We start from the raw sequence: 14,397 nt of genomic DNA on the forward strand, positions 1-14,397 counted from the left end.
GCAATCACTAATTTTGCGATTACCCACAATTCCGACTACAAAGCCTTTCATATATCTTGAAAGGCTATTTTGCATTCGAAAACAGCTGAAATTACAGATTTGCACAGTGTGCGAATGCAAAATTGTTTGATACATGTGGCCCTTAATATTTTGTATGTAAATAGCTAGCTTGATTTAGTAACATATGGCGATATAATGATTTATTGCAAACCAAAATAAACATTTAAAATTGCGGGAAAAAACAGGGAGGAGCCTTGAGTAAGCGACAGATAGAAGTTCTGGTGAAAGCACACAAGGGAACACTTCTTGTGAACTGTTGAATGACTGAATAAAAACATTGGACACATAAAAACAAACAACCGTGTGTGCAGTTCTGTACCACTACATAGGTAACAGCCCAAGATAGAGCTAGTGAATGAAGTCAAGATCATAGGCAGGTCCGACAACTCACAAGGCAGATGAAAAGCCTTAAACCCAGCTTCTCTGGTAACAATGCTCTAAGTGCCTTTGCACGTACAATGCCTACTCTCCAGAAGAAGAAGAGGGGGTGTGAGTGAAAAGAAAATACCTGGACTGCCAGATTCGATCTGGTGCTGAATGATGGCGATTACCGCGATGGCTGTGATGACAACGACGCCCATCATCTGCAGACGGATATCCAGCCACTGCATGGCCGTGTTACTGACAAACTTACATCGCTGGTTTCTCTCCAAGCGCTCCTCGTTCTGCTGCTCAAACCTGCAGGAGAGCAGAGCAAGGATCAGACATTGACAGCCATAATAATGGAGTTGAACTAAGTAGTGCCACAGGTAATTATAAGAGCATCCCCTAACATTCCCTTGAGTGTGTAACAGTGCAGAATAAAATGTTCCTACATATTAACAATAAACAGAATCAAAAACATTCACAACTGATGATAGAAAGAAGAACAATTACCCTTCTTACTCTTCTTCTGACTAGCAAGTACATGCAGCCACTTATAGGACCAAAAATATTATCCAAAATAAATCAATCAATCCTGTTAGTGGTACTCCACAGCAAGGACACCCCTCTACTTGTGCAGACTCTGCCTCACCAGTGTACACCCACTTGTTCCCATCTAACGCCAACATTGTCTTTTCTGATGTGTACAGGTTTAGCATTTACTCTGAAAGGATGGTTCGGTGGGCGTTATAAAGGAACAAATGCAGACAACACCATAACCAGAATCACCCAAAGTTTCATCTTCCTTAATATTTCATTCTCTCCCGCCTTCACTCACCTGGCTCCAAATACTTCTTCTAAACTTGTTGGGACACTGATAGTAAACCACCCTAAGAGGTGGAGACATCATATGCTGAAAAGGTATCAAGTAAATAGACTGCTTAGAACCTCATGAGAGGAGACAGCGTTTTCTTTTCTGCAAGGTTGCATCTGTGGAGCAATGTTTATAAAAATAACATGCTTGGCTAAGCCCCCTTCACTGCTCTACAAATGTTCCTGCAGTGGATAGGAGTCTTTAAGAGGAAAGAGTACTGCTTTTGCTCTCGTTGCATAAGCATCAATGATCCAAAATTCCATGAATTTCAGAACATTTGGACATATAGAAGAATTAATGGTAAGGAAGGAGTATGCTGCTTTATTACAAGAAGCAAATTCACATTAGCTGTGAAAAAAGATCTGACGTTTTAAGGGGATTGTGCTGGAAAAATCAGGCTGTAAAACTTTATTCATCAAAAGTAATATGGGACAGGGATGAATACATGCAGAATTGCTGCTTGGTTCAGATGAAACTCAGTCCGAATTGTAGCAATAATAGAAGGCTCTATGCGAAGGATCAACTTGTCTTTGTGAGAGATGATACATGCTTCTTTGGATGACATAACATTCAATCTGACAATCCTTCTGTTGGACGCTATTGAGACTTAATGATCTTCGAGGTAAGGTCGTTCACAAAAAATATTTAGCACATGAAGATTAATCTGGAGTAGAACGAAGCCCTATTCGACCTCGGAAGAAAAAGCCATATGGCAGTAGCTTTATTAGTGGCAAACCAGTCCAGGAGACCTGATTGACCGAGCAGTCCTCGTGCCTCCAAAGAGGGCTGGGTAAGGAAAAAAAAAACCTGGAACACTATGTCCAAATCTCCATCTGACAGGGAATGTACAGAATACAGCAATCTCAGTTAATAAACTGTTGTAATCTATTCCACTTGGTACGTTCCATTCCCCCCCCTTCCTGCACTCCCCTTGGGCTAGTCCCATCCAGTGTTTGCGAACATTCCACAGTGCCCTCCAGCTGACTGGTACCTGTGGTGGTGAGAAGACGAATAAAGAAGAGTTCTTCACTTACCATATCTTCTGTCTTCATTATAAAATAAATCATTTAGAGTCTGCATACTGTAGTGTCTTCCTCGCAATAATAGGCGGACACTGACTTAACTTTAACGGAGCTTTATTTATCGTGACTATTCTTGACCTCGTCTCTACTCTAACTGGCCAGTTCCTGTTCCCGGATCCTCCCCTTCCTCTTCCTCCCACGACTCCACCCCCCGAACACTAGACTGCGGTACACAGTATTACATCTCCCCCCTTCTTAACAAAATAGAGTTAACTCAAATATGTTCATAGTTCCTCAATCAGCCGCACAGGTCTGCGAACAGTCCGCTTGGGCCGCAGATACGCGTCTCCATTTTCGGGCTCAGGCTCAGTCTGCTCCTCAGGCATCAACAATGCACAGTCCGTAGTAGACACTTCTTTGTTTGGTCTGTCTGTTGTTCTGACAAGAGCGTCCTTGACTGCGGGAGTGCACCTTTGAAAGTGTGAGACATTGCGTGTGATCCTCTTGTTCTCAGATTCCGCAGTTATCATGGTTCCTTTCTGTTGCGTGACTACCAAGGGTTCAGCCCTGAACTGACAATCCGTTTTCCTTTGTTGTTCCTGTTTGACTAACACCCAGTCCCCTTCTTGGATGGATGGATCTTTGGCTCTCCGCCGGGTGTCCGCGTATGATTTCATCCTGTCCTTGTTCTCGCGATCCGTGGCAGCCAGGTCATCGTGTTCACTGTTAGGTGATGCAGACTGTAAGGTGCCTTCCCAGGTGGGTATTCGAGTCCGGATCGGTCGTCCTAACATGAGGGTGGCAGGACATTTTCCTGTAGTCGCGTGTGAGGTTGTGCGATAGGATCGCAGGACCTCGTTCTGAGCCACTTGGAGATCCTTCTTGTCTAGCGCTGCCTGCTGGAATGTCTTTTTCAGAGTAGCCATGAAGCATTCCACCATTCCATTGGCTTGTGGCCACAAAGGAGTAATTTTACGGTGCTTAAAGTTGAGATGTTTAGCAAATTCCCCGAACTCTTGACCACTGAAAGGTGGTCCATTGTCTGTTTTGACTTCTTGTGGAATGCCCCAGGCCGCAAAGACCTCATCTAGAACAGCAATGGTGCTAGTGGCGGACAAAACAAATTGTGCTATGGGGAATCTTGAGTATTCGTCAATAAGGACCAGGACGTACTTCCCAGATTGAAGGGGTCCATAGAAGTCTAGAGCGAGTTCTTGCCAGACACCACTCGGTAATGTTGAAGAAGAGGAGCTGGGGGATCCCCTTCGTTCACGAGTTGGCACTGGGGACAGTCCTTGAGAGTGAGTTCCACCATCAGGTCGAGTAGCGGGAACCATACTCTTTCTCGGAGCGCTCTTTTAGTTGCCACCACTCCACGGTGGCCTTCATGGGCTAGGTTGATCACACCTTGGCGAAGTTGCATGGGAATGACTATTCTTTGGTCTCGCAGTATGAGTCCCTATTTGGTGACTGATTGTTCATCACTCACGTGTTTGAATGCCTGTAATTCTTGCCGGTCATTCGGACTTCCACTGTCATCATCATTGGAATGTCGCCATGTGTTTGTCTGTAGTCGTCGTTTCACCTGTTGCAGAACAGCATCCTGAGCAGTGGCCTCACAGATGGCTTCCAGTGGGACCGCCGGTGGTCTGGCTTGATCAACCACAAAGTGGATGTATTCTTCCGCTAGGGACGGTCCTGAGGTGTGTGAAATCCAGGGATGTCTCGACATGTAGTCGGCGGGATTAGCGGACTTCCCGGGTTTGTGTATGATGGTGTATGTGTACTCCTGCAACCATAAGCCCCAGCGTTCTATCCGAGTTGGCATCTTGGCTCTTGGGTTGCCAAATATGGTAACCAATGCTTGATGGTCAGTTACCAACGTGAAGTGCTTGCCGTATACAAAAATGTGAAAGTGTTCACAGGCCCACACAACGGCAAGGCTTTCCTTCTCTGGCTGGGAATAAGCCTTTTCGGTGTCCGTTAAACTTCGGCTGGCATATGCGACAATGTGTCTCTGGTCTGTGTCATGGTCAAACTGTGCGAGAATGGCCCCCAAACCAACCGGACTGGCGTCTACTGTAATCTCCGTCTTCCTCTTGGGGCTGAAGTAGGCCAGATTGTCAGCCGATTCAACAGCTCTCTTGATCTCTTGGAAGGCATGCTCGCATTGGGGTGTCCACTTGAAGGGCTGCCCTTGCTTAGTGAGGGTTCGCAATGGATAGCTGATGGTGGCATAGTCTCTAATGTACCTAGCACAGTAGCTTGCCATTCCTAGAAACGACCTGATGTCACTCACATCTTGTGGGCTTTTTGTGTTATTTAGAGCCGCCATCTTCTCAGGGTCAGGCTTCATCCCATCTCCAGAAAATATGTGTCCAAAGAACTTTAAGGTTGATTTGTGAAATTCGCATTTTTCTTTGTTAAGTGTGAGGTTCGCTTCAAGGAGAGCATGGCAGACTCTGTCTAACGCCGTGTCATGTTCCTGGACATTTGCACCGTACACCAAAATGTCGTTGCTGTAGTTCAGTGCGTTTGGGATGTGGTGCATTGTCTTGCGAATGGCTTCCTGGAAGATCTCCGCCGCAGAGGAGACTCCGAAGCAGAGCCGTTTATACCTAAAAAGTCCGAGGTGAGTGGCGAACGTGGTAATATAGCATGATTTTTCGTGCACTTCCAACTGATGGTATCCCTTGTTTAGATCGAACTTGGAGAAAACTCGAGCACCATTCAGAGACGAGATCATATCGCTTAAATGCGGCCCAGGGTGACGCTCTCGTTCAATAGCCGTGTTTGGGACCCTCATGTCGACACAGAGGCGCACTTTTCCAGGGGTGCCCCTCTTCGGTACAATCATCACGGGTGAAACCCACGGGGTGGGGCCTTCCGTTCGCTCGATGATGTCTGCCTGTAACAATTCTTGAATTTCGTCCTCCACGGCCTGTTGAAGATGAAATGGGACCCGCCTGTGGTGTTGCGCGACGGGTGGTACTTGCTCGTTTATGTGTAAACGAACTTGACGCTGGGCCATTTTCCCGAGTCCGGAGAACAGCTTGGGAAACTTGTGAATGATGTCAGGGTCATCACTCACCCGATACAGGATTTCAACCATTCGGAGGCGTTCAGCGGTGGGCAAGCTGAGGAGATAATCAGCTTCCGGTCCTTCAATGACATGGGTGTGAGCTGGCACAGACGTGTTTTTGTGCGTGAGTGTGGTTGCAAACTTTCCCAAACAAGGAAGAGGTTTTTTAGAGATCCACATGTACACTCTGATGTGTGCCGGGCTCAGTGGAGGTGTTGGCTGCATCTTCCGGTATTCAGTTACTGGGATGTAATTTAGTGATGCGCCACTGTCGAATACAAACTTGGTAGCGTGTTTTCCTACACGAATGTCTAGTCTTCTTGAGCTGGTCCGGGTCAGCCACCATGCAGATGTACTCATCACTGTCCGGTGACACAGGTGACGCCGATCTTGACTCTCGTGAAGGTGATCTTCTCATCCACTGTGACTTGCGAGACTCTCGGCCCGACCGGGAGGAGCCAGAGGATGATCCTTGGCGGTCTCGGACTGCTTTAGCATGATGCCGCGTGATGGTAGGGCGAGATGACCTTGTCTGTTCCTTCTGTCTGTCCCTCCGATAATCTCCACAGACGTTCTCGAAATGATTTTCTCTCCCACACTTCCGGCACTGCTGTCCGAGCGCAGGACAGGCATCCGTGTGTGGAAAGTCGTATCCACACCGGTAACATCTGAGTGGACGCTCCCGTCTCTTCGACTGGATTCGTGGCGTTTGCGCCCTGTATAGTTGTGATGAGATTTGGGTCTTGATGTCCTTTGCCTGTCTCAAGAGTGTCTGCGAGTGGTATTGGCTTGTAGTCGGTAGGCTTGTTCACGCTTCTCTGCGCGTCCAGCCTCCATTTTCTGGGCATGTTCCTCTGCCTGGTCGTGAACTCTGGTCATTTCTTCGATTTCATCTAATGTGTGACTCTTCCTCAAGAGGCGCCTTCTGAGAGTCTCTGACTGACATCCCTTGATGATCTGTAGTCTGATAGCATCCTCAGTGGAAAAGTTGTCGAATTCACAGTATCGGAGAGTCGTCGAAGTCTTGTCATAAACGTGCTCATGGGTTCTTCCTTTTCCTGGGAGTCCAAATTAAAAGTGTATCTTTCATAGTCTACATTCTTTTTATGTAGAAGATTTTTGTTCAGGGCCTCCCGTACCTTGACATACGATCCTGTGTCATCAGTAGGTAGTTCTTTGATCAGTTTACTGATCATCTTACCGACCAAGTATCGCAGTGCAATCAACTTCTGATCTTCATCTGTCACTTGTGAGCCTTGCATAAAATCTTCAAAATCCTCTAACCATTCTTGCCACCTGAGGCCCATTTCCCCTCCAGCTACAAGTGCGAGTGGCTCTGGGGGGCGTAGATAGGAGACACCCATCATGCCTGTTCGGTTGGTCGCAGCTGGATCTGCCGCTCTCCTTTGCGGTGATGTCGACATCTTGTTTTACTTTGTTGGGGTCTTGCCTTTGCTCGTGCTTGTTGGGTGTGCGACAGGTATTTGCCAGTGCTTGTTGTATTTCTTGTTGCCTTTGCTTGTGCTTGTTGCTCTCACGATGTGCATTTGCTCGTGCTTGTTGCGTCCACTAGTTGCATATGCCTGTGCTTGTTATATTTGGTGTTGCTTTAGCTTGTGCTTGTTTCTTCCCGCCTTGTCTTTACTTGTGCTTGTTGCTTTTACTGTTGTCTTTGCTTGTGTTGTTGCCAAAGTCTGGTTGCCTGACCTTAAGATGGCCGCTGATCTCAAAATCTCGGGATTGACAGGGGATTGGAGGAGTAGCCTGACTCCAAGATGGCCGCTGATCTCAAAATCTCGGGTCTCACGAGATTTGGCTCTTTTTCCAGTTTTAATCGCAGTCGGGCACTCACCGGGCAGGCGCGCACCATGCTGGGGGTCGAAATCCTCCCCAGGTCTCCCGTGTCTATCACTCAGCCAGAAGGACTTCACGCTGCAGGTAGGACCGGGGTGGGCTCCCGACGTCACTATCTTCACTCACCGCGCACCACACCACACATCTGGGGTGAGCACCCAAGGTTCAGCGCACGACAGCGCTCTCGTAATTGTGCTCCACGTGGGTTTCCGGCCACGGAGCTTCGGGGCATACGACGCGAGGCTGTCCGCTTCAGTTTCAGCGGCGGTACTCGTTCAGGGCATGTTTGTCGCGACAGCGACCTTCTGCATGTGCCTCACTTGACGGGTCACGCAGCTCCTGGGATCCACGCAGTGGCACAGCGTGATGATCCCACCCTCTTCGCCAGTTGTAGTGTCTTCCTCGCAATAATAGGCGGACACTGACTTAACATTAACTGAGCTTTATTTATCGTGACTATTCTTGACCTCGTCCCTACTCTAACTGACCAGTTCCTGTTCCCGGATCCTCCCCTTCCTCTTCCTCCCACGACTCCACCCCCTGAACACTAGACTGCGGTACACAGTATTACACATACCATTAGTGTGCATGGCTGATAAGATCAGTCAGAGCGATTAGATCTGTTGTCCAACGTTAATGGATCATATCGGATTTGTCCATGGCCTTCAACAATATTGACCATGGGGGCTGCTCTGCCATTTACAGATTTTATGGTACGACCGGAGGCTAACATTGTTGCAATCTCCTTTATTGCCGCTACTCACAGCAGCCCCTTTTAAAAAATACAGAACGCTAACAGAATTCCAATCCCAACTAAAGACGAGAACCCCCAGCCATCGTCCTTCTCCTTTTGCTGTTGCTCGCAGAGATAAGCACTTTTCAATTACATGTACTGAGTGTGACATTATGGAAGTGTTTAAGTTCATAATTGGTCATTTATATGTGTATTTTAACTAAGGAGGAAGTGTCGGGTATTTGTGAGAATATCTATCTGTATTTATGGAAGTTAATTTATAAGAGTTAGTTGCGAGTGGCGTTCTTTTGTCTAAAAGGCATGCATGTTTAAATTTTTTCAAATTCAAATCATACACTGCGCGTTGAAAATGTTTGCCAAAATATAATTTGTATTGTTGTAAAGAAATTTACGAATTCAAATACTGCGTTAGATATAGCCGTTGGTAGACAAGTAACTCCGTTGCTGCTTGAGCACAAGCGCATTTACATTATAAATCGGATAGTAGTATGAGGCCCAAAAGCACTTAACAAGCAAAGTTCTCCACAATAATGTTTTACCAGCGGCATTTGGCATAAAGGCTCAGGCATTGTGAACGTTTATACGGACCACTGCATACAGAAAAACAGGATATTAGCCAGAAGTCTCATTAGGAGTCACTTGTAGATAGTGAAGAAGGACTCCAGTTTTGGTGCAATTGACGCACATGGCGGCCATTTTAAGCTATTAGAATCAGCTCAATGGCAATGAATGTGTTTGTGTAACGACAGATTGAAGTTGAAATGCAGTTTTTATTGGTCAACTGCAGTTGCAGTGTGCTTTCCCTCAGAGCAAGAGGCAGTTAGCAGTCCGGAGGTTAAGGGTTTGTTGTATATTAATATTTAAGAAAGTTAAGTGGTATAGAGGTAGTCTTGTTGTTGCCCCTAGATTTAACAATCTATTTAGAGACTATTTATAGTAGTTTACAGTACTGTTATTGGGTTATATGAAGGAAAAATTACGTGTATTTCAGGAAGTGGTTGAAAATGTCTCGAACAAGAAATTATTATTAATTGAGAAGAGAGAGGGGGGTGGGGGACAGGGAGCTGAAGGTAGGTCCAGTGACTTGTGCTCCAGAATAGTAGATACATCACTAAGAGAGTCACTGTTCCTGAGAGCAGAATTGGGGAGGAGTCGTTTTAGAGAGATAGAAGGGAGTCCGAGGGACTCTTACTCAATGCCCTCACACACCACGAATGATGTCATGCTTCATAATGGGGCGGTGCTTCTCATCGGGCCGGCACTGCAATGCCCTACGGGTCCTCCAAAGGGTCACATTGTAGAGGATCTTTTTGTGATCTATCTGTATGGTGTGTGCGGGTCAGTGTCCAGTGTACAATAAAGAGTGAGAATTAAAAATGACCAAAGGATATATGGGGTAGATACATTTTATAAGAAAGATCCCTTTGTCATAGTCTGAAAAACCAAAGGGTTGGGTGCTGCTCGAGGGTAGTTAAGGCCCTCAGTAGCTAGACAATTGTATTTTTTTTAATGTGTAGGGTCGACATATTTCGCACTAGTATGCGGTCTCAGGTGGAGATCCTTTGCGCTTCTTCAGTACCATAGGAGACGTGACTCTTTTCATCACATTACAACACTACAGTAACTCTCCTTTACAATGGTCCTTTGTAGCAATACCCAACTACACAGCTCCACAGCTCCATTTCCAATGAACAATGAGCATTTGTCTACTCTTCAAAGGTCAATTTGGAATCCCTTCAAGATCACGTCTCCAGGTACCGTTACAGCTACAGCTTATGCTACCTTGCAGGCGGTTACATCCCTCGTGACCACATCATCACCCTCTGTGTGCCATTAGCCACACCCCCACCATCCCGCCCTCTTTTACCTGACACTTGAAGTACTGAAGCGATCTCTCCAATCTCCTTTCAAACATGCGAGAGGTCAGGTAGGTGCAAGAGGCTGTACTTTCCGACAAAACTGTGAGTACACTAGGGCATGTGATAGAAACGCTTGTCTTCCATGTAGATTGTGACGGTCAGCACGCTCTTGTTTTGACTTACGGAGTACTCTACCTAGAGTCAATAGGTATGGGGGCACCGCTACCCTTTCCTTCTCCAATCCCTCGACACCCTCCACCCCCCTTCAACCCCACCTGCCCTCTCACTGTTGATATCCCTCTGTGGATAAATGGATTTGCCATTAATGGAAACGGAATACATAACGAATATTGAGCAGCTAGGATTTATGGCTGCAGTATGGGTATTTGATACTACATAACATCAACCTCTATATTCTCTCCTACTACAACCATAGGTTTTCTACGGCAACATGTCCATCACGATTACTCTCTATGACTGGATTGATCGCTTCTCAAAGTTCCATACTTGTTCGTCTTACACTCCTTTACTTGTTTATCTCACTCTGCTCTCTCTACAACTCCATGTGTGACAAACAGTACCTGTGGGTTTTGTTCATGTAGATACCGTGATCCACCGCCTGGGGACCATTGCTCTATTTTGATATAATACACCACCTACCTTATTGTTGTAAGTTATTTTCATTGCTTCCCTCCCCTTTCTCTCCTTTTTGTCATTTTAGACCGGACCATTTCTTGGGTCCTCTGAGTGAAACTACTTCAACTGATAAGGCCACCATATTCACAGCCTTCTTTATTATCCTTATCACTCTCCTATGGTCCTGTAGAAGCGCGTTGGATCTCCTCCTGAGACCGCATAATGGTGTGTAACATGACGACCCTACACATTTCATAAACAAGCATTGCACTTGTCCAGCTACTGAGGGCCATAACTACCCTCGAGCAGCACCCAACCCTTTGTTTTTTTAGACTATAACAGAGAGATCTTTCTTACTACATTGATCTACCCCAGATACCCTCAAGTCATTTTTAATTCTCACTCTTCACAGAATACTGGACACTGACCCGCACACACCATACGGCTAGATCACCAAAAGATCTCCGACAAAGTGGCCCTTCGGAGGACCCATACAGCATTGAAGAGCCGGCCCGACGAGGAGCACCGCCCCATGATGAAGCCTGACATCCTTCGGGGTGGGTGACGGCATCAAGTAACAGTCCCTCCAACTCCCTCCTATCTCGCTAAAACGACTCCTCCTCAATTCTGCTGTCATGAACAGTGACTCTCCCTAGTGATTTCCAAGAATTGTTATGTCAGAAACAGATGTAGAGAAAATTGATATTTCTATAGAGGATAAGATAGGCAGTATCCTTAATATGTTTTTAGCAAATTTATACATGAAAATGGAAAGAAGGATTGATGATTTGTTACAAGCAAGATAGTTAACAAATCAGGAAGAAAGGTTTGGGCTGGCTGGGGAGTGCCCGGTAGATGAGAGATGGGGTAAGTTGAGCAGAAAAAGTACATACCTGGAGATGAATAACATAACGTGTATTTGTAAAGCGCACATTCACCATGACGGGTATCTTGTGGCTGAATAACAGATTTTTAGTGTTACCCAACTCAATAGTACTTATTTTATTGACCGCAGAAGGATTAAAGGCTGAGTGGATCCACTGGAATTTGAACCTGTGACCATGAGGAAAAACACAGACCCCTACAGTGGATGCCACTGAGCCACCAGACCCAGATACAAGGAATCAAGTTACAGCAAAAAAGAGTAAATCTGCAGTCGCAGACATTGGGTTTTGTGACAGCACAGAACAAAGAAGTGTCAAGGACACTCATGGGGACCAGAAGAAGGGTCCAGAAAAATCTATCAAAAGCCAAAAAGTGTACTCAGGCATTCTACTGTCCAATGTGATGATTCGTCTGGCAGGGCAGAGATAGAATTAAGCTGTTCGTCAGGTTTCGATTCTGATGCGGATGATGTTGACCTTGGTCAGTGGTCAGGGCAGATAAAAGGGTTTATGGAACAATTCTTTCTTATTACTATTGTTATCTGTTGGGCATTGACACAGCTTTTGCCTACTACCATTGGTCTGCAGCGTATAGAAAGCATATGGATATTACACAGGCTGCTGCCTACAACCCAGAGGCCGGCGGCGTATATCGGTTTACTAATGTGATAATAGCATGGAAACAAAAGAGTGAGAAAGTGATAATGAGAGCCACAGAAGACTGAAGTACCCTCCCCTCCTCCCCCTTCTCCCTGCCTCCACCGCACCAGGATTCTATGTCCCAAGTGTGAGTGTGTTAGTTGGCTCCATTGGTATTGGTGAGATGAGCCCTTACTTAGACCCCATTCATGTGTCTTCATTATCTGTGCGCGGTAGTAGATGCAGAATTTGTAAATATTTAAGGCAGGTTATTTGCCTAAATTATTTAGACAATTTCGTGATGAACGGGGCCCATAGTTCTGCATAGTCATCTGGCTTGTTATCTACCAACATCGACATTCACTCCATTGCCAGCGATACCCAGGGTATTCGCAGCGAGAGCACATGATGGGGGACTATTTCTGTACCCCTATGTGCCAGGAGGACCTGTCTTGCAGCATTGAACTGCAAGCGTCATTTGTCTGCCTCTAAACAATCGTAAAGGAAAGGTCAGGGGGTTGGAGATTCCTAGGATTACATATGCAGGGAATCGGGCACTTGAAGTGTGAAATGCTTGATCAATGTCATTCAGGACCTGTCCCCAATATCTAACCAGCTTGGGGTAATTCCATTACAGATGCAGAAGGGAGCCCCTGGAAGGTGGGGGAAGATGGCGGCTGAGTAGAACGCTCAGTCGGAGAGCTCCTGAACCTGACTCCTCTGACATGAGGAAAACGCGATGAAATGCGGTGAAATATAAAAAACAAACGAACTTTACAGGAACGCTGCAGTATTAAGAAAGAAATAAAGCGATCTGCTTTTCCAGCAAAAGGAATGCGAGTGCAACGCGCCCCTCGCTCGATCTCAAGCATTACAGCCGAGGACGACGTGGGAACAAGCAAAAGCAGGCACGGGAGATGTTAACCCACCTCGAGGCAGAATACAGTGAGGCGCTGGTGAAGGGCGGCATAAACGGTGTAACCGCCACAGAGTTGGTCGTTGTGTTTAAAGTCCCTCGAAGCTCCGAGAGTGTGCAGAGCGAGCAGAGCGAGGAGAGCAACGGGTCCGCCGTCATACATCCGGGGAGTCCAGGGAATCATCCAGGGAACCGAGACGGGATTTGGGCAGTAGCCGCCAGAGCAAAAGCAGCAGCAGGCAAAGCAGCCGGGAGAGTTTGGTATCTCTTCCGGGGTGTGAGCAGTCGAGCCTTACCAAACGAAGTGAGTTCAGGGCTTGGCTTCCGGACAGAGAGAGGCAGAGCCTCAGCAATCTGCGCAGTCCCAGGAGAGGAACACACAAGTTGGAAACACACTCGAGGCGACCCAGGAAGCATTAGCACAAAAGATAAGTGGCTCAGACCTCTCAACACTGCGGAGATAAAGGCTCTTAATCTAACTTGTAAAATAAACGCTGTCAGACCAGAGAAAGTCAATACACTGACTCATATGAGTGCTGGGTTAAAAGGCACAGAGGGAGATGTGAGGGGGTGCACCAAGTCCTCTGAACAAACTGAAAGCTTGGAAAGATTAGAGCCCTGCACTGAAAATAAACTGGGCGCTATACCAGAGAGACAAGAGAGGAAAGTAATTTCAAACTATAGCCTGCGAAATAGAGCCTTCCTAAGCCAGGAACAATATCCGAAAGGAATTTCTCCTAGAGAGATAAAAAAGAGAGTTAGAAAGCCACCTAAGGAGAGATTAAAAAAAAACACTGACACTGAAAAAGAAATAAATTCAACGAAAAATAAACCTGATATACTGCAGAAAAGAAACGTTAAAATAACACCTTCGTTAAGGACATACTTTAAAGTCCAGTCTAAACAAGACCTTCATACCAAAGAGGTGTGTACACAAATTATACCTGAAAACCTAACCCCAAGTCCAATTCTAACACAGCAAAACACTGTATCGCCCCTGACAGCACCTATCTGCTTGGTTCACGAGAAAGTATCTCCAGTTAGCTGCAAGAATAAAACGCAAAGTAAGGCTGAGACTGGAGAAGAAGAAATTAAAGAGGCAGAAATAGAGGTAGGTACCAACCTTCTAGTAGGTATCATGGCCACTGGGGTGACTAAGGGTGTTGGAAACCTAGAGGAAAGAGAAGAAATAGTAGGCAATAGGAATGGGTTGCTCGAGAATGAGGCTGAGACTGAATTACAAGTGACAGGTCAAAGTATCCGGGAAAATCAGACAGATAGACCTCTTGAGACTGACTTACAAGAAACAGGACATAGTATCCCGGGAAATCAGACGGATAGGCTTCTTGAAAAAATATGGATAGACATGAGAGAAAAATTCACCATATCAGAAGCCAAGCAGGATAAAATACAAGAAGTATGCGAGAAACTGGACAACAAACTCAATGAGCTGG

At 46.1% G+C, this 14,397-nt stretch overlaps 1 protein-coding gene across 1 annotated transcript in view; it reads right to left on the minus strand.

Moving 5' to 3' along the window:
* LOC144762269 (ATP-binding cassette sub-family C member 10-like) overlaps nt 1-14,397 on the minus strand; it is a 392,992-nt gene that overhangs the window by 118,724 nt on the left and 259,871 nt on the right. The window contains exon 16 of the mRNA XM_078647410.1: nt 569-738. Within this exon, the coding sequence (XP_078503536.1) occupies nt 569-738 (170 nt within the window). The remainder of the gene's footprint in view (nt 1-568; nt 739-14,397) is intronic.

This window comes from Lissotriton helveticus, chromosome 6, assembly GCF_964261635.1.
Source record: "Lissotriton helveticus chromosome 6, aLisHel1.1, whole genome shotgun sequence".
NCBI classification, from domain to species: domain Eukaryota; kingdom Metazoa; phylum Chordata; class Amphibia; order Caudata; family Salamandridae; genus Lissotriton; species Lissotriton helveticus.